Source organism: Mustela lutreola, chromosome 5 (assembly GCF_030435805.1).
Source record: "Mustela lutreola isolate mMusLut2 chromosome 5, mMusLut2.pri, whole genome shotgun sequence".
Lineage (NCBI taxonomy): Eukaryota > Metazoa > Chordata > Mammalia > Carnivora > Mustelidae > Mustela > Mustela lutreola.
This window is the reverse complement of record NC_081294.1, coordinates 108,290,452-108,315,895: the sequence shown is the minus strand read 5'-3', so window position 1 is coordinate 108,315,895 and position 25,444 is coordinate 108,290,452. Positions and strand designations below refer to the sequence as shown.

General features: G+C 36.9%; 1 protein-coding gene across 10 annotated transcripts in view; it reads right to left on the bottom strand.

The window, feature by feature from the left end:
• The window catches only part of ATG10 (autophagy related 10), a 423,722-nt gene that overhangs the window by 212,441 nt on the left and 185,837 nt on the right, over positions 1-25,444 (bottom strand). For 3 of the 10 annotated variants that reach the window (XM_059175390.1, XM_059175391.1, XM_059175388.1), the window contains one exon: positions 11,283-11,402. In XM_059175390.1, coding sequence (XP_059031373.1) covers positions 11,283-11,390 — 108 coding nt within the window. In that variant the 5' untranslated portion in view covers positions 11,391-11,402. Of the gene's footprint in view, positions 1-11,282; positions 11,403-17,767; positions 19,325-19,344; positions 19,686-25,444 lie in introns of those variants that run through there. The other 7 variants (XM_059175392.1, XM_059175393.1, XM_059175386.1 and 4 more) reach the window with 6 other exon arrangements.

The following is a 25,444-nucleotide window of genomic DNA, read 5'->3' as shown; positions in this document are numbered from 1 at the left end:
AGGCAATGCTTAAATTTAATATGGAAAAAAATCTCCAGTGATATCATATCTGCAGTGTCTCCAGTACAAGTAAGCAATCTCACTAGCAAGTCTGAGGTAGCCATCCCAGTTAGCACATGCAACCAACCAGCAACATAAACAGAAAGGTAACAGAAAGATCCTAGTAATGAGAGACCCACAGAGGGACTTGAACTCTGCAAACAACCCTGGCTGCCTTCCACCTGCATGTCTTAAGGAAACTAGGGTCTCTTCATGTCCTGGCTGACCACAGGGCTGTGCACGTGCACAGAGGATACAGGAGAAACTAGAAGCCAGGGCAGACTAGAAGCCTGCCCGAACTCTGAATGTGCTCCCAGCCCACATACAGATCCTTCAGGCAGGTGGAAATCTTACTCCACCCTTCATGCTCTGAGTGTTGGAACATAACTCTGACCAACCATAGACTATGAAGCTATACATAAATGTAATGTTGAAAGAAAGAAGCAAGACTCAAAAGAGTACATCTTTTTTAGGCATGAGCTGTGTATGCTTAGCTAAGGCGCCAGAGTTACATCCTGAAGTCATGAAAAATCACTGAAGGATTTAACCAGGGCGTAATAGGTTGGAATTTTAGGATGAAGGCAAGTTGGCAGAGGGCAAGATGAGACACAGAGACCAGGAATAACCCCTGAACCAAGAGAGAGGCAACAGAAAGGAGAGCGGAGGAGGCAGAGGTGAGTCAATATGAAACATGTTTAAAGGGGGAATAAACTGATGGAATGATCCATTAGGTGTAGGTGCTGAGGAGACAGTGGAATGTAAAAGTCTTCAGGTTCATGGCCTGAGCCAGAAGGATGGTGGAAACACCTACTAAAACAAAGAATTCAGATGAAGAGGTTGAAAGACAATGATCTCAGTTTTGATTACACTGAGCTCAGGGTTCTCAGAATTCTGAACTGTGAGACTGCTTATGTCATTAAACACAGGACCATAGTGGTCCAGAAACCTGAGTTCTCGCTTCAGTTCTAGCTCAAACTCGGGCAGGTCAGTTGTTATTTTGGTGCCAAAGTCTATTGTTTATTCAAGTTATCGTCACACAAAATGAAGACAATAAGACTGCCCTAAGTGCCTTATATACTTACAGGAGTGTCATGAGCGTAAAAAGAATGCTGTAAAATAAGAATACATTTGATTGTTGCTATCACACACATTTATCTGGAAACAGTAACTAATAACATGACCAAAACGAAGCCATAAATATTGCAAAAGAAACCATATTTTCACTATGTCAGATAACATGGAAAGCACCAAATAATTATTTTTAAAAGTACTAGAGGTAGAAGATAGTTCATTTAGGTAACCAGTTCCAAAAGATACCTAGCAAAATCAATCTTTAGCAAAATCAATCTTTAAAGTAAAAACTTGGGACGCCTGGGAGGCTCAGTCAGTTAAGTATCTGCCTTTGGCTCATGATCTCAGGGTCCTGGGATGGAGTTCCACATCAGGCTCCTTGCTCAGCGGGGAGTCTGCTTCTCCCTCTGCCTGCCACTCCCCCTGCTTGTGCACTTTCTCTCTTTCTCTCTCTCTCTCTCTCTCCCCCTATGACAAATAAAGAAATAAAATTTAACAAAGTGAAAAGTTATTGAGGTGCCTGGGTGGCTTAGTGGGTTAACCGACCAACTCCTGATTTTGTCTCAGGTCATGATATTAGGGTTGTGAGATCGAGCCCTGCTTTGGGCTCCATGCTGGGCATGGATTCCACTTGAGATTCTCTCTGTCCCTTGAGATTCTCTCTGCTCCTCTGGCCTGAGCATCCCCTCTCCCTCTCTTTAAAAAAAAAAAAAGATTAAATTTTTTAAAAAAGTGAAAACTTGTTTACCTAAAAGGTAAGACAATGTTACAGATATGTAATTGTACTCCAAATTTATAAATTTTAAAATAATACTCATTAAAAATACCAATTGGAAATAGACATATGAGGGAAATTCATCAAAACAACTATAACTATACTAGGGTAGTATGATTTTTCATAATTTTTCCCTATATTTTTACAAATACCCATGATTATAATAATATTGTCTGTAGTTGAAGGCCTTTCCCAAGGCTTTGGAAATAAGCATTTTTCAAGCTCAAGTTTCAAGTTAAAAATAATCCATAATAGGTAGAGCACATAGGTGAATTATTTAATGAGAGAGACTGGCTCCCCAGCCAGCAAGATTTGACTGTAATCTGATAGCAACCAAAAGAGAGACTGGCCAGTCATTAAAATTTAAAAAGAGAGAGAGATATATCAGTGAAGGAAACATTGGCAGTGTCCACTGGACACTTCAAGCAAGAGATTCTTACCCTATAAACCTAAAATTGCAATTTCTCCTCAATGGTAAGACTACCCCTATTACAGAGCAAGAGGTATGCCACTCTCAGATTATGTCATTAAATATCTCAGTATTACGACTACACATGAGAATCTGTACTTATTTTGTGTTCATACAATTGTTTGGCCCATCTACGAAGCAAAAATGAATCATCATGACAGCAGCATTCCAGTTCACTTGACAATTTTATTTGTTATAAATTAATAAATTAGACTCTATATATTCTCTGTCTCTCTCTCTCTATGTCTCCCTCTCTATCCCCTCTTTCTCTCTCTCTCTCTTCTTCTCTCTCTCTCTCTCTATATATATATACTTTAGAACCTAAGGGTAAGATGATCCTGGGCTTCATAAACTCACCACTGTAAAGATAACTCTACACAAGGCTTTTTGAAATAAAGCCTGTCACCCTGCCCAGGAAACCCAAACATCACTGTTAGCCAAGAATGTGCTTTTAATCGTTAAGCGTGCAAAATTACTATCGCTATTTAAATTTTAATTTATAAATTTGTGAAGTATTATAGCTTTTCGTTCTCTTATACTCTTGATAATCTTTAAAAGTGATGCTCAAAAATATTTAACTCACAAGTGATATAACCTACTCTTGTTGAAATGATTGCTTAAGATTTGCATATGCTTAAGTGACAAATCATATCATAACTCACAATAAATTATGAATGAAAAATCTAGTGTAACTGACTATGATTCAATGTTTATTAGAAAAACACAGCATGCTGTTCCAAGTGCATTTTTCTCCTAATCTCCAAAGATACACTAAAAACAATCTACTTTAGTCTAATCAAGAGACTATATCAATACAATATATTTAATCTTTATCTAGTGACATTTGGGCCTGGAAATAATATTTCATTAACTCACAGTGGATGGCTTAAACAAATACAGCATTATGCCAAAATTTAATAGAAGTAACATGCTCATAACTTCCCTAAAAATGATTATTAATACAGTGATATATAATTTTTAAATAAGCTAGAAGAAAAAGAAAAGTTAACCAAAAATTAAGTCTTAACCAACAAAGGTATTTATTTGTTACTACATAAAGAAACATGATAGCTAAGAAACCTATGAAAAACGTCTATTTCTTTTAGTAAACCTTAAAATTGTCATTTAACTTTAGCAAAAGCCTATCAAAACATATTAGGTATGCAGAGATTAAAAAATGGGTATTTAACATTTCATTTTTGAAATAAAAATCATTAATTCCAACAATTCAATATATAAATATCACTAACACGAACGGGTAGGCAAAGTAACTGTACTTAAAATACTAATTCCATTATTTACTCCTTAATTTGATTATGTTTCTGATAGAAATATCTAGTTGTGTTTATATATTATCAGCAAATTTGAGACATGGTCAAGAACTAGTCTTCTCAGATCTACAAGGAAAGCATTTTTAATCCTCTTTAATAATAGTGTGCTTTAGAAATAAAAGAAGTGAAATCTCTTAACAGAATGAGGCTATGCAATTCAGGATGTCCTCATCTAACAGAAATTCAATTCCAATTCTCTGTTTAGCTCTCTACTTCATAAAACCCAAATCAAAATTTATAGAAATAATAGATAAACTTGGAAGACATTAAGCTAAGTGAAAGAAGCCAGTCACTAAAAGATAAATGCTGTATGATTCCACTTATATGAGATACCTAGAATAATCAAATTCAGAGAGAGAGAGTAAATAGAATGGTGATTGCCAGCAGCTGAGAGGAGGGGCCAGTGGGAATACCTGTTAGTATTTAATGGGTACAGAGTTTTGTTTTGTTTTGTTTTAATGTATTTATTTGACAGAGAAAGAGAGATCACAAGTAGGCAGAGGGGGGGGGGTATGGGGGGAGGGGAAGCAGGCTCCCCGCTGAGCAAAAAGCCTGATGCAGGGCTCCATCCCAGGACCCTGAGATCATGGCCTGGGCTGAAGGCAGAGGCTTAACCCACTGAGCCACCCAGGTGCCCCTAATGGGTACAAAGTTTTAATTTTGCAATATGAAAAGAGTTCTGGGACTTGGTTGTATTCACAGTAAGAATGTACTTAACTCTAGTGAAATGCACACTTAAAAATGGTTAAGATGATAAATTACATGTTGTTATGTGTATTTTACCAGAATTTTAAAGATTTTATCTATTTATTTATCTGAGAGAGAGTGTGCATGATTGGGGGAAGAGGCAGAGGGAAACCAATAAGCACACACCCTGAGTGGGGAGCTCCATGCCAGGCTACATCCCAGAATCCCCAAGATCATGACCTGAGCCAAAGTAAGACAATTAGCCAACTGAGCTACCCAGGCACCCAACCATAACTTTTTTAAAAATTTAAAAATTGTAAAAATTAAAAAAAATAGAAATAATAGGTCTTTGTATCTTTTCCTGAGTTCATTCATTACTTTTAGTATATAATGAGAAATAAATTTAGAGTGCACTTGAAGTACCAATAATTTTAAGACAGGAAAAAAGAAAGCCCAATTTAATTCTTTGAGATATGTTTTGTCACTTTATATACGCTAGTGATGCTTTAAAACAGTATGTACCTGGCTGTGAGTTGATAATTGTGGGAGCTAGGTGATAGGCACATGTGAATTCATTATACCATTCTCTTTACTTTTGTACATTTGAAATTTTTTTTATAAGACATTTAAAATAAAGACAGCTGTGCAAATAAGCAAAGTATGAAATTCAGGAGGGCAGCAGGATTGATGGGAAAGGCAACCTGGGTTTTCTACCAAGATAGTGTTAAAGGATGGAATAAAGTAAAATATTGAAATATTTTACAATCTATTTTTTAAAATATGAATTTGATGTAATTAGAATAATAGTTGAGGGGGTTTTTAGGAAAAGCAACATGCATTTAACCAGAAAGACTACTGAAAGGAAAGAATTAAAAAATCAACTTAAATTTCTAAGAATAAAATGAAATTGTAAAATTTTACTCTATCTAAATTAGGAAATAAGCCCTTTCAATCAGCTCTTCCTAAGCTGTAAAGAAAGTAATCAAAATATTTCTGGTGTGTTGCTATGTAAATTTCAAAATATAATCAAGTAGGTTTAACTAAAGATGGAGCTAATGGGGGGGGCTCTTAATTCTTCTTTAACAATAACATACAAAATAATCTAGTATTAACTGTGTAAAATCTAATTTCAATATTGGTAGACTATTTTGTTTACAGTATCTGAGTATCTCTCTTCCTATTTTTGCTGTACAAAAGTGAGAAAAGAAAGTTGAAAACCCATGGGAAATTATTTTATTAATAACCTATGAAAGGTCAAATCACAGAACCGAGGTCCTAAACTAATGTATTCATAACCAGTAGGTAAAAACAAAAAATTTACAAGGCAAGTTGCCCTGAAGTTTTAAACTCTGCACAAATCACCGAAGTAGATCTAAATCTAAAATAAAGCTAAAACATTTGCAATTGTTAATAAAGTTTACAATAAAGTGTAAATTATGACAGGACAGAAGAAAAGGAAGCATGTATGTAACATACATCAAAGTAAAGAGAAAAGTACCAAATTCAAACCTATACACACATCACCCATAGTTAATACATAACAAGATTTTGCCACATTTGCTTCTTCTACCCCTGATTTGTCTTTTATTTTGTTAAGCTAAATAGGTGTCATCTTATACTTTACTCCATAATCAAATATCCCTAATTGTGTTCCAAAAGGTCCTTTTATAGTTGATTTGTTTGACTTGGGCTCCAAATAAGGTTCACAAGTTACATTAGGATATGTCTCTTGAATTTCTTTTAATCTAGAGTAGTGCTGCTTAAAATATGGTCTGAACTGTTGTCAGCTCAAGAAGTAATTGCTGTCAATCCAGAAACTGTTACCGGTGCTCAAACTTTTTGTTATAGGTCAATAACATAAATTCAGGTAAGATAAAGTCAAAACGGAAAAGTAAGGATTTAGATACTTTCATAGCAAGCTGACACTGTCAAAACATCCAAGTGCATGGTCAGTGGACCTACCACCCTGAACCAGGTTCCTCCATAGTAATTCACATATGACCTGGGTTGCACACGAGGACCACCTACTGGTCGATGCCCAGAAAGGATTTTTTTTTTTTAAGAGAGTTGTGTGAGGGGCAAAAGCAGAGGGAGAGGGAAGGAGAGAATGTAAAGGAGGCTCCATGCTCAGCAGGGTGCCCAACATGGGATTCAATCTCATGACCCTGAGATCATGACCTGAGCTGAGACAGTCGGATGCTCAACTGACCGAGCCATCTAAGCACCCCCCCAAAAAGGATACTTTAAATACAAAACAAGCTCGGTCTTCAATACCAGATAGTTAGAGATGCAATCCTCTCCTCACTTCTTTACCGAACCATTAACTTTTTAAGGAAATTGAGTCAGTTGTCCTTTAGATTTCTTTATTTCTCTATTTGTTTCCTGTGGTGTCAATTAGCTTGGTTCTCCATCACTTGACTTCCTTAATTGATTCTATTCAGGTTCAATATTTTGGGCAAGAATATTTCATGGATTGTGCTCTGCGATTCATATTATAAAACTTCAGCAAGTATACAATATCTGGATGTATTATTTTTAGTAATGCCATAGTAATGCCATGATTAATCACTAGGGTTCAGGTGATGATAGTTCAATCCCTCCTTTGTAAATTCCCCATTAACCCTTCACCTAATAATTTCATCCACTGATTACTGCCACCTAATTCATTTCATTATGGACTGAAAAGTAGTGATTTTCTAATTCTACCATCCTTTCTACATTTATCAGATGGAATTTTGGGGGGAAAAGTTTCCTTATCAAATTAGTCTATTTAGTTAACATGAAATACAAAAAATACAGTAAAGGTAAGATAAATGCTTATTTCTTTCCTTTTGCTTAATAATTTCAAAACAAAAATATTCAGTATGTTAGGTTTGGAGACTCTTCTATTCCGCTCTCCCCTGTGTTTGTTCATTCTCTCTCTCTCTCTCTCTCTCTCTGTGTCTCTCTAAATATTGTATTTCAGAGGTGGCTGAAATGGATGTCTCAGTCAGTTAAGTGGCTGTTCAGGTCCTGATCTCAGGGTCCTGGGATCAAGCCCCAGGTCAGGTGCCCTGCTCAGCAGGAAGCCTGCTTCTCCTTCTCCCTCTGCCCCTTCCCACCGATCTCACCCTGGACTTGAGTACGCAGGAGTGTGCGCGCATGCACTCACTCTCTCTAAAATAAATAAATAAAATCTGGGGGAAAAAACGCCTTCATTGCATGCATTCGTTGTTGTTTGCCATCTTTTGCTCTTCCTCTCATCCTGGAGGACTCAGAATAAAACACTAAAGACCAGCACTGTATATTCGGTGGTAAATAGATTTTTATAGAGTTTTCTGAAAATTTAACTACAATTTCATTTATAGCATTATTTCTAAAATAAAAGACTGAAAAATTTCAAACAACTAGCTAAAAATCATAACCATAATATGGCTTTCCATATGCCAGAGACTGTGCTAAACTCTTTGAATATAAATCCCATTTAATCTACACAACTACCATACTATATGGTGGGTATTATTTTTATTCCTATTTTATAGGTTAAAAAAAAATGAAGTTTAGAAACTTTAAGAAATCTGTCCAAAATCCAGCTTGTAAATGGTAGAGCAAGGATTTGTAGCCATGTCTAACTCTGAAGTCCATGCTCTTAACGAATATCTTTAATATCTAAAAGACCATTATGTTAAACAATGGCCTTCAACAAGAGTATGCCACCTTCCTGAGAGGTATTTATAAACAAACCTGAAGGTCTGAGTACTCTTTAAAGGAGGCTCTATATAAAGGGATAAATAAGATCCTTTTTAAAAATAACTGTCAGAAAAAAAAAATAATAGATAACTTTCAGGGGCAGAGGGAGGCATTATAAAGGTATAAAAGCAACCTCTTGGGGGTAATGGGTATGATCAACCTCTTGACTGTAGAAGGGTTCATCGGCCTCACACACAGCTTGTTTCCCAATTTTACCTCAAGACTACTATTTTTTTGATTAAATAAAAACAAATTTCTGGAGCCTATAAAGTAAAACAACAGTATAAGTATTCTCGCCAAACAGTCCCAGAAAAGACTGAGATAAAGACTGAATGAAAGTTTGAAGGAAAAAAAACCAAGGGAGTGATTCAGAATTTCCTTCATAAAAGTGGGACAGGGGGTGCCTGGGTGGCTCAGTGGGTTAAAGCCTCTGCCTTCGGCTCAGGTCATGATCCCAAGGGTCCTGGGATCGAGTCCCGAATCAGGCTTTCTGCTCTGCAGGGAGCCTGCTTCCTCCTCTCTCTCTGCCTGCCTCTCTGCCTACCTGAGATCTCTGCCTGTCAAATAAATAAATAAATCTTAAAAAAAAAAAAAAAAAAGTGGGACAGCACTGCAGATATTAAGTCGCAAAAATACTAACCAACCAAAATTCACAAGAGAGGTATCTGCTTTGCCGAGAGCCCCCTTTACTAATTCAGATCAGCAACATGCACTGAAGTAGGGCAGGGTAAGAAACCACAGTCGTACCACACACATACCCAACAACAGAATGTAAATCACCACACATATCCCACATATTATTCATCAGTAGCATGTTGGGTTTAGTCCTGTTTCTGAAGTTTTTTAAGTAGTTGCCAATATCTGCAAATTTACTTTTCTTGAAACGTCTGGTAACCCCTGTGTCACATTCCCAACCTGGCAAAAGGACAAACACTCTGCTGGGCACAGCCCTTAGGACTCAGGGTCCAGATTGTCTTGTACCTGGCAGCTTGATCCATTTATGTTACAAATCCCTGGACTCCAGGGCTTTTGAGTCTGTAGTCCTTGCCCTAAGGTTACAAAGATTTTCTCTAAACAGTGTTCTGTTTTGTTTTGGTACTATCTATGGGCTCACCTCCACATTAAAAAACAAACAACAAAAAAACCTGCCCTTAATTAGAGGTGCAATTCTAACTCTGAAGGGTAGGTAACTTTCCTAACTGAGCAGGCAATAGAAATGAACAAGAAGCCAATGACAGCCATACCCCACCCCTGAAGCAAAGGACAGACAAGAATAAAAGCAAATCCTGGAAACTAGTTCTTGGCACACTAGTTTCAACAAATTCACAGAACACATTTCTAACAGATATAATATTATCATGAATCTCCCTCCTGGAGACCCTTCCCAGCATTCCCCAACAAACGTGTGTGTGTGTGCACATGCGTGGACATGCGCTCATGCACATGTACACACATACAGTCCCATCTCCCTCCCTAAACTTTTCCTCCCGCATTCTACCAGGTCACTGAAATAGTAGCTGGAACATCTATTATTCTAATTCTAGGGGAGGTGAATCATGAGAGACTATGGAGTCTGAAAAACAATCTGAGGGGTTTGAAGTAGCGGGGGGGTGGGAGGTTGGGGTACCAAGTGGTGGGTATTATAGAGGGCACGGATTGCATGGAGCACTGGGTGTGGTGAAAAAATAATGAATACTGTTATGCTGAAAATAAATAAATTTAATTTAAAAATAATAATAAGAAGAAGAATAAACAAAGCAGACAAAAAAAAAAGAAAGAAAATTTCTTTTTTAAAATTTATTAAAAAAAATTTGTGGAAAGGAAAGGAAAAGTTTCTCAGGAATAACCATACAAATTATTACAGATCAAACAGGATCAGAAACCTACATTTATCCAATAAATAAACAGCCAAATTTTTAAAAAATCATATATCAGAAACATGATATTAAAGTCAGGATGGGGACACCTGGGTGGCTCAGCCGGTTAAGCGGCTAACTTCAGCTCAGGTTAGGACTCTAAGGTCCTGGGATCAAGTCCCACAACGGTCTCCCTGCTCAACAGGGAGCCTGCTTCTCTCTCTGTCTGTCACTCCCTCTCCTTGTGTGCTCTCTATCTCTGATTATAAATAAATAAAGTCAGGATGAAGAAAAGAAAAGATGAATAAAGATGAATAAACACTCAACACAATAGCAATCAAAATTATAAAACACTCAGAAAAAAGATTAATAAAAGGTACTACTAATAAAATCATGTTATCCCAGAGCAGGAGATGCCTAATCAACTGTCCAGTCACTAACTTAAAGAGTGGGGCTGGAGTCTCTCGTGATATTCCCCCACTCCCACCCCATGAAAGCTTAGCTGGCACATGACCCAAAGGGAAATCACGGCTTCTCTCTCTGGTGACACTGTGGATCGGGTCAAAAACTGCATTTCCCTGTCCTACTTCTGAATCATAGGAATCAGCTCTAAAGTATTCACATTTCTCAGAGTTCATAGAGCAAACAGAGCCAATAATCACAAAAACTGGGAATCACCACTTTTTTTAGGTATCAGATTAAAAAATCAAGTAGAGAAAATTTATCCTATCAGAAAATTATCTCAAGGAGCTTTTGGCAGAGAAACCTTACTAAGTATAATCCATACTAAGTATAACGTGTAGAAATAGATGAGTCCATAGACCTTTTACATCATTATTACTGAATAGAACCAAAGAAAGAATGCTTTGGAATGTGTTTACATCATTAAGAAATTTCCAATTAATTCATTCCTCAATATTTCAGACTTTGTGATTGTTTGACTCTGGTTTGGTTTCAGGATTATCTTTCCACTCTCCAGACAAAAGCACTTTCCTAAGAAAATAAATAGTGTAAATAAATGGTTTGAAGCACCACAGAAGCATCTGTTTACATTCAGATAATTAATATGCTAAGCATTCTTATCTATTAAATTAAAGGAGGTCACCTAAGGACCTTTCTAGATAATACTTCATTAGCCCAATTATAATGAATATATATAGTTGAAACAATAAAATGGACATCTGTTTTAAAACAGTCTTCAATTTAAGCCTTTTACTAAATCAAACTAGCTTTCATATATTAGTTTAAATTACTGAGGCTTTATACAGCCGAAGGAAAAAAAAAAACACTTTATTAAAATAGAAAATAAAAGTTTCTGTTCTTACCTTCGAAGTTCTCCATTCCCAACCATCACTTATCTGCTGTGAATGTTTAATGAATTCTGCACAAAAGTGCTGAAATGTTTTTTCTCCAAAGAACTCATCTTCTTCCATACTAAATGATAACTGTAATATAAAAACTAAGTATAAGTATGAGCTGTAGAATGAATGCTAAAAGGAATTCTGCTACATCACTTACTTCTTTAAACAAACCAAAATTTGAGACATAGAATGAGAAATATCCTCAGAGTCATTCCAAAAAAGCACTATGTTTTCATCCGTTTTACCCTATCCCCATTTTTTAATCAGAAAGAAAATGTGGTCAACATGAAAACTTAAAACCTAAATTTATAACAAATACACATCTAGGTTCAAAAAGTTAAATCTGTCCATAAATTTAGTTTCAAGAGCTTAATTTTATCTCACTTCTTCTAAGCTAGTGCTTCTAAACAATCTCATCAGAGCTTCCTTCTCTACTTTCTACCTTACTTAGCTCTTACATAGAGAGTGTAGTAGTGCTTAGTAAAGCTGAGCTGTTCTTCTGTTCTTCACACTTTATTAGAGAGTTCAGTTCACTAACCAATGATGTTCTCAAGCCTAAAAGTTTTGTTTTTCAAGGTGTAAGGTTATGATCACCTAAGTAATGATCCACTTTATCAAATCTACAAATGTAACGAGTCAAGCAATAGCCACAACTTTCTTACAAAAATCTATCTAAAACATGAACCATTGTTTATAATAAGAGAAATTTAGGGCTAGAAGGAAATTGTTAAATTATATAGTTCAAGACCTTTGATGAAAAAGTTAAACCAACTGAATTCCTAGATTTTCCTCACTGGTACTGAGCATCATCAGGAAAATTACCACTTGTTGATTGCTTACTGTGTCAAGCACTACATTAAACACTTTACATCTCCATTTAATCCTCACACAACCCAAAGACTGTTGTTACCCCCATTCCCCAAAAGAATAAGAGAAAGAAATCTGCTCAAGAAATGCAAATGAGAAAGGATTCAAACCCCAATGTGGCTCTAAGGCCAGTGATCTGTTTATACTAACTAATTCTTAGTACAGCGTTCTTTCTGATTATTCAAATTTAGTATGACCTAGAGAAGAATGTGCTCATTCAGCCAAGAAACACAGACTGAATATCTACAGTAGGTACTATGCATAGGTGAAGGTTAGATATACAAAATGAAAAAATATATGTGTGTGTGTGTGTGTGTGTGTGTGTGTATATATATATATATATATACATATATATATATATTCCTTGCCTTATAAGAGCTCACAATGAAGGAGGGAAGGGAAATAAGCAATAAAAATCATTATAGTAGAAACTCTCTTAACCAACCTCCAGTCAATCAACTTGCCAAGTTAACTGACAACTATCCATTCCCTTGGTAAATACTGATGTCTACAACATGCTGATCATGAGCACCTTGCTACCATCAGTTGAGTTTATATTCACAAACCACATCTGTATATCATAAATATATGCTTTAATTAAATGCTACACAAACCAAATCCATAAAATGCAAGTAAAAAAGAAAAATAACTGCTATTTTTATGATTTAATGCCTTAGAAAGACTTTATAAAGGTAAGTCCCCATAAGAAAAAATACCTACTTATTTAAGTAGGTATGGACAATGCAACTGAAAAGACTGGTGGGGGAAAAAAACCATACAAATCTAGGATCCTGTGCTCACATTGCTACATAAATAGCTTGAGTTCTTTCTTTTAAATGCAAACTAGAAATCTAGAGGATGCATTCTGCGTTCAGTATATTCATGAAGGAACAATGAATTCCATTCAAGTTTACATACTCAAAGAAAATCCCTCGGTCATACATGAGACAATTGACAGGAATGTATTTCTGTTCTAAGCTTAAATAAAATGTTTCATGTCTACATGTATTTTTTTTTAACTCTAGCTTTAATGAACTTTTTCAGTGACTTGATCAACTCTCAATCCTTACAGCACTGGAAAACAGCATTTATGTTTAAAGTATATACAAATGATTGAGTCCCTTACCAAGAGGGGATAGTGTGGGAGGGTGTGTGGGGTGGGGCATGAAGATGAATCTTGAAGTTATAGAAGAGTTTGTGTAGTGCAGACTGTCATTGGGTAAAGCACAAGGGTGAGAACAGTAGTCCAAGCAGGGAGAATGGTATGAACAAAGGCAAGTTAGGGTGCAGAGAACTCCAAGTCTGATCTCACAAACATGATGCAGGAAGTGCAGGCAGATATACTCTAGTGACGTGCAAGTTAAACTTGTCTGCTCTCTATTGGAGCAGAATGGCAGAGGTAAAGCTTCAAAGGTACAATACTGAAGAGTAATAAAATTTTAATGGGAGACTTACATGCCACACAAGAAGGAAGGGTGCTGTGATTACCATTAGCAATGCTCAGCTCCCCAGGTACAGGAACCAGCAGGGAGCTGCACTGAGCACACGTGCAAAGTTGAGGTTTTGCCGGGTTGATTCAGTGGAAGGATAAAGGGAGAAGAAGAAATAAAATAGGCTAGTGAGAATAAGCTCATAGTTCCAGATGAGGCAGGAAAGTAAAAATACCAAGAGAAGATTGAAGGGGCTGGGAAAACATGGTAGTATCAAAGAATATCAGATACTAAAAATGGCTAAGAACTACCATAGTGAAAGGAAGGAAGACCAGAAGACATTGAGACTTTAGAACTTCAGGAGGTCTCAGCAAGGATATAAAGTAACTTACAGATACAGGTCGCTGGAGCTCAGAGGTTTAGAAAAATATGAAGCTTATATTTGCTGCTTTTCATATGCATGCTGAAGTCACTTAGAATTATCTGGAGAGTTGGGGGGGTGGAGAGCTCTTGAAGAAAGATGGAAGATCAAATGAGCAATTTGTAAATGACAAGGGACAAATGGTAGGAGATGGTGTATAATGCTAAATCCATCAAGAGTAATCACTAATAAACTAATAGAGGTGATCCTGATGAGCCAAAACACAGCCTTGGATTCCTTCTCAAGATAGTGCAAAAAGGAGCCACTACCAGTAAAAAGGGATATGTGATACTACCAGCGAATATGTGAGAAAAAGACCTAGCTCGCTATATTGGGTAGAGCTAAATTTCATAGGATATAAAATTCCTCAAAAGATTTTCAAAGAAGCCCTAAAAGTGCTGGGATATCTACAGGAAGCTAAAGAAGCAGTGACCTAAAATTTGCTCTGGGGAAGTAGAGGCTACCAGTCATCTCCAGATCCTACAATTCATAGGTTGGAGGAAGGAGCAGCTTCCACTCAAACAGTTTCAGTTTTTGTTTGTTGTTTCTTGTTTCAAAGCCAAATTTCCTTTAAAACTAGTTAGTGGAAGCAGTGACCTGTGAAGATGTTAACACCATGTGAGATGAAGTGTGGAAACTGATCCACGGTATATATCCACTCACTACCCCCACCCTGGAGATTCACAATATACATTGTGATGGGGAAACTTAACTCAGGGTTTCCTGACCCTTTTGACCATAAAATTCTTTTTCTGGGAACACTTAACTTACTCCACAGAATGTAGTAAAGACAATAACGCGTTAAGGATCAAGATAAGTTTGTTTATTAGGGATGTGTGCTCCAGAGATCATAACAAAATCTGAGAGGGTAGGAGAACAGTGGGAGAACAGGTTTGGGAAAGGAAAGCACCACGTACAGGAATTCTGAGTACATAAGAGACAATAAAATGCAGGGGCTTCTACTGAGGCAGTCTTCTCAAACATTTCAGGTATGTTAAAGTATCTCTGGGTTATGCACGAAATCCTGGTTAAGGTGCTTCAGTGCACACACAAGAAAGTGACATCTAAGGAGACATTAAAAGGAAGAATAGAAGTTAACTAAGCAAAGGAAGGAGGCAAAGGAATAGAATGTCCAAAAATCTGAATAAAAGGGAAGGTCCGGTAATTAAAGAACTCTTGCTTGACTGAAATACAGCGGTAGAGGAGGGTTATTAAGGAAGGAGAGCGTGCTAGCTTGAGGGCTCAAAAGGGTTTTGACTGTGGGAGTAAACTGGTATTTGCATTCTGGCTTCTGGTCGAGACTGCAGTTCTTGCCTGACTAGATGAACACCTATTAAAAGTCTCTTGCAATAATACAGGAAAGACAAAATAATTCTAAACAGAGCCAAAGACTGGAAGTAGGGTAGAAAGGGGGAGGATTCAAAAGGTATTTTGATAGTATACTCATGACAACTGGTGGATCTTGGTAGGTGAGGGATCTGTGGGAGAAAAGATTCAAGGAAGATTCCCTGCTCTTTACCGTAGGTGGTGGTACACTGAGCAAGAACAGGTTTGGGGAGTGAGATGGACTTAATTCAATCACACTGATTTTGAGTTTGAAATACCTGTGCAATACCCATGTGAGGAGAATCTAGCGGACGTTTTGAGATGGATCTGGAACTCAGAAAGAAAGAGAAATCTGGGCCGGACATATTGATTTAAATCAACATTATAGATAACAGAGCACACTTGATCACTCAGGGGGAGGATACAAAAGTAGACTAGCAAGACCAAAACAAAGCAGTCAGAAAATTAGTTTTTCTAATGATACAGTGACCCTGACATATATTGAGACATACTAAGTCAACTGAAAACTGAATTTAATACATAAAAAAATACTAATACATTTTGGCATATTTTATAAATTTCAAACAAACCCTTACTTAACAACAAAACTGAACTAAAGTAAAAATATTCCATTCCTGAAGCCCCCCCAGTTACTTGAGGTTTACTGAACTATTCAAAATGTTAGTCAAAACATAAAATTTCACTCAATAGCCATAGTTTATCTAATTAACAGCACTGTACCACTAACAAGATGACAGCACATCAAAGCACTAATTAATATTTGGTTGAATACTTACAAAATTATCTAAAGACTGGGCTTTGCTGAAGGATATTACATATAATAATATAAACACTTACAGCTTGATTACAAAATTAGGAACTATATTATATTAAAATGCTATCCATCTCAACTTGAATCATCGTAATATGCCATAATGAAATACCACTGAATAATTATTGTCTCTTTGCTCAAGTAAGAATATTTCAACTCATTAAAAATGAAAATATAATACAATCAACATTTTCATATGTACTTTTCAATATATAATACAATATATAACACTCTGATCTTCTACCAAATATATAGACTAGTAGAGGCAGAAATTAGAGTATTAGAACTTTCTACTATGAGATGGCTGAAATTATGGTCAAAAATGAAAATAACTTGGGGTTGCCTGAGTGGCTCAGTCAGTTAAACATCTGCCTTCAGCTCAGGTCATAATCCCAGGGTCCTAGGATGGAGCCCTGCATTGGGCCCCCTGCTTAGTGAGGAGCCTGCTTCTCTATCTCCCTCTATCCCTCCCCCTGCTTGTGCCCTCTCTCACTGGCTCATAAATGAAATCTTTTTTTAAAAATAGAAATAATCACAACTGCAGTTTAAGCAAAAATGGCAAAACTTTATTTTGCAAATGTAAAACTCCTTAGACCTGTTTCCATTTCTAGACTTAAGGTATCTTAAATTTAGACTAGAGATGAAAACAGAACACAAGTAAACGTTCAATAGAAAGACTAGTTACAATTCTCATCTCATCCTAAACAATGAACTTCTCATTTCTTATAAGTAAAAGTTAGAAATGAGTTTGAGCTCTTTCATGACATAAAATATAAGTTGTTAATGCATCTGTTTTGCTTGAGTCTTACTCCTGCTGGAACGCTATTTGATTTTATTTTTTATTTATTTATTTTTTTAGCTCAAACAATCAAAACCTTTTTTTAACTGCTTCAGCAGAGGCTAAAGATTGGGAAGGCAGAATAATTTTTCTTCCCACCAAGTGAAGGCAGTCTTTCTAAACTAGAGGTTAGCCCTAAGACTATACAGTGTAAAGCTTATTCTGTTGCTACTAATTATGTTTTCAGAAAACAACCCCAGTAAATTCTAATACTGTGTATAATCATTGTTCAGTCTCCTTTTTAGTTAAAAAAATTTTTTTCACTACCATTCTCCACTTCATAAATTTTTAATCTAATGTGTGAGTAACTGATTCTTTGTGTTTATTTAATTTAATTTAATTTAATTCTATTTTATTTTATTTTTGGTCAGAGACATTTCCTTTGATGAACCTATAAATCAATGTACATCAGAATCACAGTTAAAGAAATATAAATCTTTATATTTATAAGAATCACACTTAAAGAAATATAAATCTTCCCAGAACTTATGATCACTTAAAATGTACATACCACTGAATATACTATGAATACTTCTAAACATTAAAGCCAGTTTTAACAATAAAAGTAGGCAATTTCCTCTGCATTTTCCCCCTCCCTGTAACAATTCCACACTATGATAAATTTAGATTTAGACTCTTTCCTAAAGAAAAACATGCAATTACTAGCTAAGGATATAAACTGAACCCAATCCCTTTATGAGAATTTGGCTTGAATTCATTTAGATAATCACTTACCTACCGGGGTCCTTGGGCAGTGGTCCTCAAATTTCAGAGAGCAAAGAAGGAGCCAGGGTACAAATTCAAACATGGAACCTAAGGCCCAGGCCAGAGAGATTACCTGATTCTGAAATCCCCCAAACAAATATTTGTAATTAGCATGGCATACTTTTGAGGAAGGATCATGCTAGGAAATTGAGACAAAAGATGGATTGTTTTGATAGGGCTAGTGAGTGACCTGGATTTCAACGCATTTGACAGCCTGGATGGGGCACAGCAGGGATAGACCCAGTAATTCAATAAATAGCACAGGGAAGCAGCAAAAGGGAGAAAGTTTGGCTCAGTCTCAGCGGCAACTAACTAGAAAGCTCAGCACTTTGCTTTCCTCCTTGCTTTCCCAGTGAAATATATATCCCAAAATAAAGTTTAAACAGGATACAACATTATACCCGGACTGGAACTGAAAAATGTTAATTGGTAGCTGGATGCTTATTACAGCCTCTGCAGCAGGAGGTCCAGTTAGGAAGAGCCTAAAAAGGCATCTCACTCTACTCCATTCTACATCTCCTTCAAAAAAGAAAAAAAAGACCCTGAGGTAACCCCTCCACTACTGGCTTCCATTGCTAATTCTCTTTCAAGGCAGTTCTCTCTCAATAATAAAATGTTCATGGCCAGAAGTGGAAGGTGAAGCCAAGAGGAGCAATGCATACTACTCTGTGAAGTCAGCAACAGGAGGCGCGGAAACAGAATGAGCCCTCAGAGGATTACAGTCTCACCACTACCACTTTCCCTGCAAAAACTCGAAAAACTATAAACTTTTTCAAATCACACAGAAACAGTCCCCCTTGTTATAGACACAGGGCTGAAAAATTAAACAATAGCAAAGGAAGACCTCTTCTGAGTACAGAAAGATTTATCATTCAGAAATCTTGTTGTATCTTTCCAACACTCGCTCTCCTACCTCACATGTAGATGAAGAGTCCTTCAGCACCTAGAGGTAGTGAGAGTGACGCAGAGGGCTTGCTCACTCTGACAAGAGTGAACAATACCATCCCTACCCAAGTCCCTCTGCCGTCAATTTTTAAGAAAATCAAAAACATCAGTAACAGTGTGGGACCAAGACGATGCTCTTCAACCATAAGAAAGACGAACACCACCATATAGAGGAAGAGAGAAAGCTTGCTTCTGTAGTGGGCTTACCCTGGGAATCAGGAGAAAAACTTGGAAATTATCTACTTTACATTCCCAACTGAAAAAGACAAACGGAAAAGAAAAACACAGCCTCTAAAAGCAAGAGATGAGGTGGGAAACAACAGCTGAGAGTAAAAAAGAAACTGGATAAGAAAAAACTGGAAGGGAATTCAAATATATAATAAGAGTAAAGATTTAAATTCTATATGAGAAGCAATAGAAGTACAGAAGCTGGAAAAAATCTAATTAGTATTTTAGCACATACATGTGAGATGTGCTCCAAACACAAAAGAAAAAAGACCAAGATGAAAACAAAGCATATTGATTGATAGGAAGGACAAAGAATACAAATCCAATTCTACAAATAACTGGCATTTCTGAACTGAAATAATAAGCAAACATACCACTGAAAAATTATTCCTGAGCTGGTGGAAAAAAAAAAAAAAGATCAAACATAATTACTCCTCTAAATTGAGAGGATTCACTTTGTTTCTGAGAAAACTATTGGAAAAAACAATGACAACAACAACTATGCCTAGAAGTATCCTAGTAGAGTATCTTAATTTAAAAAAGAAAACAAACGGGGCGCCTGGGTGGCTCAGTGGTTGAGCCGCTGCCTTCGGCTCGGGTCGTGGTCTCTGGGTCCTGGGATCGAGTCCCGCGTCGGGCTCTCTGCTCGGGAGGGAACCTGCTTCCTCCTCTCTCTCTCTCTCTGCCTCCTTCTGTGCCTACTTGTGATTTCTCTCTGTCAAATAAATAAATAAATAATCTTTAAAAAATAAATAAATAAATAAGAAAACAAACAAACAAAGATACAGGCAGAAAAGAAGAGTTTACCTACAAAGGAACAAAAATCTGCGTAGCCTCTACCATCTCCTTCATAGAACACCAAAAGTCAATAGAGGAATGTCTAAATATCTGAGAATTTCTGATTTACAAGCCTGTATCTTAGCATCTACAACAAAGTTAAGCACACTATAAACATTAAATAAAAGTTGTAATCAGTAAAAGAAAAATTAAAAATTTTAAGTGTGTTTATTTTATATCTCTCTACCTCTCTATAGTACATTTCTTCAATTGAACTTCCAAGCTTATTCACCAATTGGTCTTTCCCCATCCAGACAACAGATTTATGTGACATCTCCCTGCTGAGCAGAGAGCCTGATGTGGGGCTCGATCCCAGGACCCAGGGATCAGGGCCTGAGCTGAAAGCAGAGGCTTAACCCACTGAACCACCCAGGCGCCCCTTGAGTATAATTATTTTTATAATATTACCATACTTTTATATAAAACAAGACTTCTCTGCAAGCACATAAGTGAAGCTGTTCCACCACTGCTGATGATTTAAACTGATCCACCAACTCTCTTGTCATTTTGGGTGTCTTTTTAAGATTTATTATTTTGAGAGAGACAGAGCAGGAGCCGGAGGGGCAAATGGAGAGAGAGAGAATCTGAAGTGCACTCTGTGCTGAGCAGAAAACCTGACATGGGGCTCAATCCCAGGACCCCGAGATCAGGACCTGAGCCAAAACCAAGAGTTGGACGCCTTACCAGCTGTGCCACCCAGCGCCCCTCTCGTTACTTTTGAATAGTGAGTGTGACTTGATAATTCCCATCTCCATGTATGCTAATTAGGCCAGAACCAAGAACTGATCATGTATGAGTCTGGCCAAAGTTATTCAACAAATAAGAAGATACAATTGCACCCAAAACCATAAGATACATAGGAATAAACCTAACCAAAGAGGCAAAGAATCTGTACTCAAAAAACTATAAAGTATTCATGAAAAAAATTGAGGAAGACACAAAGAAATGGGAAAATGTTCCATGCTCATGGACTAGAAGGACAAATATTGTGAAAATGTCTGTGCTACCTAAAGCAATCTACATGTTTAATGCAATCCCTATCAAAATGCCACCATTTTTTTTCAAAGAAAGAAAACAAATAATTTTAAAATTTGTATGGAATCAGAAAAGACCCTGAATAGCCAGAAGAATGTTGAAAAGAAAGCCAATGTTGGTGGCATCACAATTCCAGACTTAAAGCTCTATTACAAAGCTGTCATCATCAAGACAGTATGGTACTGACACAAAAAGAGACACATAAATCAATGGAACAGAATAGAGAGCCCAGGAATAGACCCTCAACTCTATGGTCAACTAATCTTCAACAAAGCAGGAAAGAGTGTCCAATGGAAAAAAGACAGTCTCTTCAACAAATGGTGTTGGGAAAATTGGACAGTGACATGCAGAAGAATGAAACTGGACCATTTCCTTACACCACACACAAAAATAGACTCAAAATGGATGAAAGACCTCAATGTGAGACAGGAATCCATCAAAAAATTTGAGGAGAACACAGGTAGCAACCTCTTTGACCTTAGCCACAGCAACTTCTTCCTAGAAACAGTGCCAAAGGCAAGGGAAGCAAGGGCAAAAATGAACTATTGGGACTTCATCAAGATCAAAAGCTTTTGCACAACAAAGAAAACAATTAACAAAGCCAAAAGACAACCAACAGAATGGGAGCAGATATTCACAAATGAAATGTCAGATAAAGGGCTAGCATCCAAAATCTATACAGAACTTATCAAACTCAACACCCAAAAATCAGATAATCACATCAAAAAATGGGCAGAAGACATGAACAGACATTTCTGCAAAGAACACATCCAAAAGACCAAGAGACACATGAAAAAGCACTCAACATCATTCATCATCAGGGAAATACAAATCAAAACCACAATGAGATACCACCTCATACCACCAGTCAGAATGGCTAAAATGAGCACGACAGGAAACGACAGATGGTGGTAAGGATGCGGAGAAAGGGGAACCCTCCTACATTGTTGGTGGGAATGCAAGCTTGTGCAACCACTCTGGAAAACAGTATGGAGGTTCCTCAAAAAATTGAAAATAGAGTTACCCTAGGACCCAGCAATCATACTACTGGGTATTTATCTTAAAGATACAAATGTAGTGATCCAAAGGGGCACGTGCACCCAAATGTTTATAGCAGCAATGTCCACAGTAGAACCTAGATGTCCATCAACAGATGAATGGATAAAGAAGATGTGGTGTGTGTGTATATATATATATGTATATACATGTATATATATATATACTCTTGTGTGTGTGTATATATATATATATATATATACATATATATGTATATGGTGGTGGTGGTGGTGTGTGTGTGAAAAAAAAAATATATATATAATAGAATACTATGCAGCCATCAAAAGAAATGAAATCTTGCCATTTGTGACAACGTGGATGGAACTAGAGGGTATTATGCTGAGCGAAGTAAGTCAATCAGAGCAAGACAAATATCATATGATCTCCCTGATATGAGGACTTTGAGAGGCAGATGGGGGTTTTAGGGGGTAGGGAAAGAAAAAATGAAACAAGATGGGATGGGGAAGGAGACAAACCATTAAAGACTCTTAATCTTACAAAACAAACTGAGGGCTGCTGGGGGGAGGGTAGGCGTGGAGAGGGTGTTGAGGTCATGGACATTGGGAAGGGTAGGTGAAATGGTGAGTGCTGTAAAGTGTGTAAGCCTGACGATTCACAGACCTGTACAACTGGGGCAAATAATACATTACATGTTAATAAAAATAATTAATACAAAATTTCTTTAAAATAAAATACCCCCCCCAAAAGAAGATACAGAAAAAATCAGCACTGTATCAGAAGCTACACTCAGTGCTCCTCTGAAAATAGATAGTGATGCATTTTTAAAATATACTACCAAGTGCCATTAAAAAAAAAATAGTAGTTGGACATTTTTTAATGAAAGAGACATTCCCCTTTTTCTCTTGCAAAGTCTTCATTAACAACTAGATTAATGCTCTGTCTTATTTCCACAAGCTTTCATTACATTCACTTGGCACCTACAATATCTTAACCATTTGCTGTGTGTATGTATCCTCACAGGAAGGAATGTCAAATTATTTCCTGGGAAAATCAGAGAAGACTCTAAAAGAGGGAGTCTGAAAGAGTTGAATTCACTTCTTTAAGGACTTATATGTGAGTAAAGGCTTACCAAGTAGAGACAAAGCCATGCCGAAAAGATGGAAGAGCTTCTCAACACAGGGCCTGAAAAGTTTGCTAAGCTTTAAAAATAAAATGGCAATACTTGAGTATAAGGTGGGTAGTAAAGTACAGGCAGATATGGTCCAATGGTTCCCAACATTAGGAGGGATCATTCTCAAAGGGGTTATTTGGAAATGGGTGAGATCACAGTAGGCTGTCACAAAGAGGAGGGGTTATAATTTGCTACTGCAGTTTAGTGCTCAGGGGCCAGATACAACGAGCACCCTACAATGTATGAGATGGCCCATCAAAATGCCAGTTGAGCCCCCTTTAAGAAACACTGGGAAGTAGGTTAAAACTTAACAAAGTCTAGGGCGCCTGGGTGGCTTAGTTGATAAGCATCTGCCTTCAGCTCATGCCATGATCCCATAGTCCTCGGATTGAGCCCTGCATCCAGCTCCCTGTCAGTGGAGAGCCTGCTTCTCCCTCTCCCCCTGCTTGTGTTCCCTCCCTGTCTCTCTCTCTCTCTCTCTCTCTGTCAAATAAGTGTTAAAACAAAACAAAACAAAACAAAAACCTTAACAAAGTCTAGAAAACTTAACCATAAGGTTTCTTAGCATAACTTTGATATCTGAAATCCCAACCTACATTTGACTCGATATATACTGACATCCAAGGAAGCTATGTTTTTCCTGAGAAGTGGTATGCTTCTTGCTTTCCTTTTGCCACCAAGAAGCTGAGAATTTAGCCTATGGAGAGGCCGGCGATTTGGATGAAGGAAAGCTGTTTACTGATAAACCTAAAACTCTTGAAAAATTCCATTTAAAGCAGTGGGCAGTAAGAATACATTGTAGGTCCTTGAGCTAGATAAAGACGCTTTTTAAAAGTTTTCTCTGAAGGCTATTAAATGAGAGCGATATGAAATAACCCTAACCTCAAAGCTAAACTTATATTAGTAAGTACTCTTCCTGGATTCTGTAAACCTATGAGATCAGCAATTCAATGCCTGAGGTACCAGGTTCTTTAGAGGTGACTCTTGGTTTTGCAGTTTTCAGCAACTTCTCCCTAACCTGGATGCTTTTAGGTAGTTTATTCTCCATTCCCCTACTTTCCAGTAGTTTCATACTGTCTGCTAAGTATGTTAGCAGTCTGCTAAGCCCCTAAAGACATTCGTTTTCAACACATAATCACTAAATAATCTCTACAGCACCTTGTTGTTGTTATGGTTCCAGACTATGTTTATGATTCAAACACTGCCTCCAGGGTCCCAAACACATCAAGATATTAATAATCTAATCAAACCCAGACTTACACAATCTACTTATGTAAACTTTACCTGACATATTTTTCCTAAAGTGTTGCTTATTTTTCTCGGAAATTTATAAGCATTGGGAACTATCAATTTATAATTTGTCATAAAATATTATGCCCAACTTGATTGCTTCGTGATATAGCAGTGTTTCAGTTAATATTAAATAAAGGGGTAAAGGAAGTGGCGATGGGAGAAGGTAAGGAGAAATAATCTTATAATAGTCTATCTATATCCTAATGAATCCATTGTAGAACTAGAAACTATTTCCACTAACTTCAATTAAAATACCAGTAATGATTTTTAATCCTTGTAATTATAATGCCTTAATTCGAATTTCTCAATGCTCAACATTTACTTTTTGATTAAATTTTCATTTTGTACATGTTTCCTTTTGTCCATATTTGACTCTTCAGAAGCAAGAAGTTAAGGATTCTACTTGAGGTCCTCTAATGTGGCTGAATACTATAAAGGGCCTGTTTTCCAATTCTAAAAAGTACAAACTTAAGCTTTTGCCACTAAAGAGTAAGGCCCCTGTTAAACTGTAATTTTTTTAAGTTATAAACATAATTCTCTCAAAGTGAGCCTGTGGCAAAGATTTACTGAACTCATGATGGAGTAAGCTGAATGGTAAAAATTATAAAAATCTTGGAAATAGGGCAATAAAGCCACAATCTTCAGGAGTGGTTTTTTTTTTTTTTTTTTTTTTTTCCTCCCAGTCAGAAATAATTTGCATCTCCATTACACACACACAGGAAAAAGAAAGAGCTGGGCCTGGGCCCTAATCAGTACTATGTCAAGCAAGAGTACAGTCCCCTAGATAATTAATTCAGCCTCAGGTGGGCCTCTTAGGCAAGGTTACATTCTGAGCTATTCTTTTGCTTTTCCTAGATGTTTATAAATTTTTGTCGTTATAAATGTTTCTATGAATCAGTTAACTACTCCCAATGCATGATATCACATACTATGAGTGGAAATGTTATTTGGAAGACGAAAAATTGTTGGCTAAAAATATTAACTTCCTCCCCCAGATACTTAATGAATCTGAAACCCCTTCAACTTAAGTGGAACTTGGCCACTGGAATCACGAGCAACTTGATACCCTTTGTTGCAATGTTACACAGACAGACCTGCTACCCCTGCGCTGGTCTAAAACA